We start from the raw sequence: 5,992 nt of genomic DNA, 5'->3' as shown, positions 1-5,992 counted from the left end.
TTAAAATCTCAATACACGATGAAAAATAATGTATTAAAAAAAAAAAAAAAAGAAATAATAAACAAATGATTTTGAATTTCAAATCAACAAAAATATTAATCGATTCTTTTATCCAACACAGATTTTATTAATAAATTCTATCTGCAAATTATTTTTTTAAAAATTATAATATTTGTTTAAAAAAAATGGCACGTAATTGGTTGACATCTATCTAATCTTTGTAAATATTAAATATATACTTTAATATTTCAAGTTAATACTCAAAAAAATTAGTAAAAAAAAAAATAATTTACAAAAATTGTTATGTTATTGAACAAAAGAAAAAAGAAAAATTATCGATTTGATTATTAATATTAATATTAAGTCTAAACAAAAATCATTGAAAAAGAAAATCATAAACTCCGATCCTGAAACTATTGTTTTTTATAGCTTTCGATAGAGGGCGCTTTATAAATACAAAAAAATTAATGCGTCCAATTTAAATGCTATTTATAACTTTCTACTTATATTACATCATTCAAGTATATATTTCTGCTGTATTAAGAATGCATGAAATAATAAATTGTTAATTAATATATAATACTTTTTATTGGATATATTGTTTTTCACAGAATATTTCTATATGTACATGCAATTTTTGTTATTCGAGAACTGAATGCTTTTTAAAACTACAAGATGAAAACTTATTTACATCTGACAAATGTATTATTAAATTATTATACATACGTAATAAACAATGAGAATGTGAATGCGTGTATAATTCGCATTATATTGCGTAGATTAAAAACTTTCTTGGCCTGTACATAAAATATAAAGAATGTGAAGAAATCGTATTGTACATTTAATTTTTAAGACATAACGTGCGAAAATAAAGAGTATCGATTCATGTATAAGAATCATATTGTGAAAATCACTTAAATACCTACAACAAAAATGTGTCTATCAGTATGTTGTTCTTTATAATAAAATTGAAATAAAAAAATATTATTTATTCTTTATCTATTTCCATTCATTTCAATACAATTGAATATTATTATTAATACAATTAATAAATTTATTTATTTTATTTATTTCTGTTTATCATAAAAACATATTCCTATTTATTGTATTTTATCACAGCAATATATCTATTTTTCATTACATTATAAATTTTGTATGAAAACAATGATTTTATCAAATAAAAATTATTCCTTTAAAACTATTAGAAAAATTTAGGTGCTAAAACAATAGGAAAAAATATAAATATCGATTAACAATTATATTCTCTTTAAAATTTATAATTAATTATTATTTATTATTTAAAATAAACTTTTCCATATATTTTGTATCATATTTACATTTTACATTTCGTGTATTAAATGTACTATTATTAAAACAATTTAGAGAACAGATCACTATGATCTCATTCTTTTCTCTTTGGTGCGTAATTATTTATTTCTGTGTATAATACAACAGAAATTATTGAAAAATGCATGGCAGAAAACATTATTTTACAACAAATAAGTTTAGAAAATTCACCACCTAATACAATTTTTGTACTCCTCAACTATACTGAATCTTTTAATAGTTTCATATCCTAGAATTATTGAGAAACTAAAACTAGCAGACTGTACAAGACGGGCGGAAAGTCCCTTTGTAAACATCTGCAACTTTTCTTCCACCCAGAGAACTTTGAATGCACTAAACATACTGTCTAATCTTTGTACTTGTAACCTTGCTCGTACGATATCTAAAGGATTTGTAATAATTGTGGTGGTAAATCCTCCTAATGTACCAGCAACTGCTTGAATAAACAAATGAGAAACCCATTCTGGAAACAATCTTACAAGCTCCTCTATTAACAGAAAAAACAAAGTTATCTTTTATCTTAATTTTCATGTTTTTGTTTTAAAGCAATTACCTTGGTACGATGTATATAATCCCCACCAAAGAGCACTATTAGGAACATAAGCGCATAAAGATGCACAATATCCTCTATAAAAACCTCTATATCCATCTCTTTGATAAATTGATTTGATAATATCTATTGAAATCTGTGCACGAGATTTTCCTGGTTCAAGAATTAAACCCAATGGATTCATACCCATCTATAAATTACATATTATATATAATAAAAAGTTCTTTTATATATATATATATATTTACCTTATCTATATATTTTCCTTGTTTATTGTTGATCCCAAGAACCATTAAGTGCTGACTTAAAATATCAAAAGGGACTACTATTGTTTGGCCTACCAAACTAGCAGCTCCACCAGCAATTAATGATTTGACTCTGGAGTCTATATTACCGATAACATCATTTTGTCTAAGTATGTAACGTACACCTTCATATGTAGATACATAAAAAACACCAGATACAATTTGTATAGAACTTATCCAAAATCCTCGATATAATCCACTTATACCTTCAATTTTATAAATCTTTTTACAAGCATCTATCATTCCTGAAAAAAAAAAAAAATATTTAATATCTTAATTTTTTTAAATTTTATTTTATTTCAAAACTTACCATTGTACATATAATTGTGCCTTTGAACTTGTAAACGAGTTTTAATTACTGTTAAGGGATATAAACAACAGCGTACAGAAAATGATGAAAGCATGCTCAATGGAAAAAACTTTGTCTTGTCCATCATATCCCATTCTATAGTGCGAATCAAATGTGGTGTTTCTACTGCAGACATCTTGTAGATTTATGACACGATTAAATCCACTGTAGTTGTACTTATGTAGTAAGGATTGCTGATGCTTTTGTTTAACTTGATGCTGCATATCTCATTGATATTTATTGGGAATTAAAACCCAAACAATTCATGAAACTAATAAAAGAAAAATAATTATATTAATATATTTATTTTATTTTATGTTTCTAAGATTATTCAAGAATAAAAGAAAATAACCTCTCTACAAACATAATTTGTTACAATGTTTTAATAATAGAACAAAGTCATTTTAAATTTGTCATGACTATTTTATATAGTATATATTACCAATAAAAGTTATTACTAGAACAATAGATATAAAATTTATCGATTAATAATACTTAAAATATAAAAATTCTTCTACAACTTACGATGATGTAATACTTGTCACGATAAACTTTTTCCAGTAATAATATCTATTGATAACCACATTATAATAATAAATTCAAAATTTTTCACAAAAAAATCATAAATATAGTATAAAGAAAATCATTTTTGTTACACGAAAAATAGAACACTTTTGGTTCCATTCAATAATATAGAGTCATTGGTTTGCGTAAAGAAATTAAACGCACAAAAGAGAAAGAATGAGAATCAAAGAAAATCTGATCTAAATTTCTGCGCATATATTCTCGAAAATGTATTCAGACAGCAGCGAAATCCATGAATGATTTTGTGAAACATCATTGTATTGAGAGTAAAAAATTCCGAAAGATGCCGCTTACAGTATCTTTGAGTTGATAAATAATAATATCAACAGACGACATTGTAGAATGAACCATAGATAAGATAGACGTGACATCTTAAGGAATTTTAAATTACATATTCTAAAATATACCGATTTCAAAAGAAAAAGAAAAAAAGAAAAGAAAATTTCAACAATCAACTAAATAAATCTAAAAACAAAAAAACATAATTGTTATAAAATCGCGATTGCAACCAATTAACTTATATTATTTACATTATGTACTATGTTATTACATTATGTAATATATAATTGTATTAGATATTAATATTGCATAACTATACAATAATATAATTATATGTCCAATAATAATGATTCTTCAGATCTATTTACATAGTAATTGCTTATGTGAAGGTTGTGGATTGGAGACTCAATCCTATCCATGTTCCATCCATTCTTCTTTATCCATTTTTCTCTAATTTATTTATTTTTAAATAAATAATTCTTTTTCTAATGTACTCAAAAGTTTGCAAAACATTCAAAACAAACTACTACACAAAACAAACAACAGAAAGAATTATAAGGAAAACCGATAATAAAATTAACTTTAACTTTATTTCTTATCAATATTTTTTCATTTTCAAAATTATAAAAATGAAAAATAATTGATAATTGATAATTGAAAAAAACATAGATAATAATAATTGTTAAAAAACATAGATAAAAAAAATAAATAAGCAAACCATCACCCACAAAAAGCATAAAAAAAGCCAAATAAATAAGCCAAATATGTTTTATAAGATATCATGTATTACATTACTTTATGAATTATTCACATTATTTATCTATCTATGAGTTATTTTTAATATTTTGTATTATGCATGCACTTAAAAATATACTTATAAATATTTTTTTACTTTATATTTTATTACAAATAATCCTATTTACATATATTCTTATTTTAATTAAAAAGAATCTATTTAATCTAAAAATTTAAAAATCTTGTCTGAAAATATAAATCAACCTGCCTAATTAAAAATCTAATGATTTTTATGATCCTTAACTTATATCTGAATGTAATAAAAGGAATGTAAAAAGGCAGATATATGAAATGCATTTTTTGAAAATCTGAAATATTTTGAAATAGCATATTTCTCTCCTCCTGAAATTTAAATTCATAAATTTACATTCAATATATTTTAATAAATATCTGAATTTTTGTACAAATAAACTAAATATTTCTTTAAACATTAAAAAACTAAATATTTCTTTGTTATATAAAAATTGAAAGATTTATTTATTGACTCTTCTCTTTTGTTGAAAGTTCCTGAAACAAATTTTATAAAAGAATTATTAAAACAATCAATTATATCAAAAACAGATATAAAACAAATAATTCCAATCATCAAATAAGGAAATCATATATTTGTTAGATGTACATATATATCTTTATTCTAATTGTTTTTTAATTGTAATTTTCTTCAATTCTTATCTATGACAAATTCAATTATTGGATTAATAAAAATAATAAAAAAAATTATATCTGAAAAAAAAACATATTAATCTGAAAAAAAATTAAATCATCAAAATTATTAATTCATCTAATTTTTTTTATTAAAATTAAAAATATTTAAAATAATTTAAATTTGAATTTAAAAATAATAATTTAGAAAAATAACAATCAATAACAATATTTTCAATAACAAATGCTCTATTAATAGAGAATGCTAAAAAGAAAAGATAGCTAGAAGGCTTATCAAAATAAAATGATCAATATGAATCCAAACAAACCATGAGTGATATATATTCACTCTTGTATACATATATATATATATATATTCATTTTTGTATACATTAATAAACTAATATTAATTAATATAATTGACAAAAAAAAAGGAAAAAAAATTAAAAAATTCCCGAAATAATTGAAAGTTTAATGTAATACTAATAAAGTATGCACTCAAATTTAAATACTCAACACTAATAATGAGAAATCCAGTGCAGTTTTCTTGATTGCTATCGTATAATCATCCTTGTTTATAGCTATTCCAGCTACATCAGATGATTCAGGAACTGAAACTTCCACAATTCCAGTGGAAAAAATTTGGGCATTCGATATTCGCAACTATATACAACTATATAACAACAAACGCGATTATTTTTTAACGCAACACTACATTTTAAAGCAAATTCAACAAAAATTATTAATTCTATAAGAAACTACAATTAATTATTTAAAAAATTTAATGGCAAATGATATAAATTTTAATATTACTTTATAAGAAATTATAACAATTTATAATAAAAAAAAAAACACGATATTTTATAATCCGCAACACTAATGCAAACGCGATTTTCATTTTAACGCAACACTAATTCAATCCGTAATTAATTAATCGTAATACTAATAAAAAATCGCGATGCCCATAACTGGATTTGGACGATGGTATTGCATATCGGCCAGACGATACAATATAAACTATTACATACTAAAACGAGCACAATGACAAAATAGTAACAATGACTTCCCATCCTTTGGACCCAAAACAAATCCAAAAGATGAGAAGCCATTCGTTGCAGCCCTCTTCACGACAGTTTGCCG

The 5,992-nt window shown here is 23.1% G+C and overlaps 1 protein-coding gene across 2 annotated transcripts; it reads right to left on the bottom strand.

Moving 5' to 3' along the window:
* Positions 1–1,261: 1,261 nt before the first annotated feature.
* Positions 1,262–3,355, bottom strand: LOC102674171 (solute carrier family 25 member 44). 2 transcript variants are annotated; one of them, XM_006617019.2, is made up of 5 exons: positions 3,077–3,355; positions 2,513–2,822; positions 2,146–2,447; positions 1,901–2,087; positions 1,262–1,834 (listed from the first exon to the last, which is right to left on the bottom strand). In XM_006617019.2, exons 2-5 carry the CDS (start codon positions 2,685–2,687, stop codon positions 1,515–1,517), a joined length of 984 nt encoding a protein of 327 aa, XP_006617082.1. In that variant the 5' UTR covers positions 2,688–2,822; positions 3,077–3,355; the 3' UTR covers positions 1,262–1,514. The 2 variants fall into 2 exon arrangements, with proteins under 2 accessions (XP_006617082.1, XP_006617083.1); XM_006617020.2 differs by lacking the exon at positions 3,077–3,355 and adding an exon at positions 2,904–3,045.
* Positions 3,356–5,992: the final 2,637 nt, after the last annotated feature.

Source organism: Apis dorsata, unplaced genomic scaffold, assembly GCF_000469605.1.
Source record: "Apis dorsata unplaced genomic scaffold, Apis dorsata 1.3 scaffold_292, whole genome shotgun sequence".
NCBI lineage: Eukaryota > Metazoa > Arthropoda > Insecta > Hymenoptera > Apidae > Apis > Apis dorsata.
The sequence above is the reverse complement of the archived record's forward strand: the minus strand, read 5'-3'. Positions and strand labels throughout refer to the sequence as shown.

Bases quoted from the DNA above. Each gene is read 5' to 3' on its own strand.
- LOC102674171 (XM_006617019.2), bottom strand. From the start codon at position 2,687: ATGTCTGCAGTAGAAACACCACATTTGATTCGCACTATAGAATGGGAT. The intron at 2,448-2,512 runs GTAAGTTTTGAA...TTTTTTTTTCAG, and splicing joins GCACAATTATATGTACAATG to GAATGATAGATGCTTGTAAA. The intron at 2,088-2,145 runs GTAAATATATAT...TGTAATTTATAG, and splicing joins AAGGAAAATATATAGATAAG to ATGGGTATGAATCCATTGGG.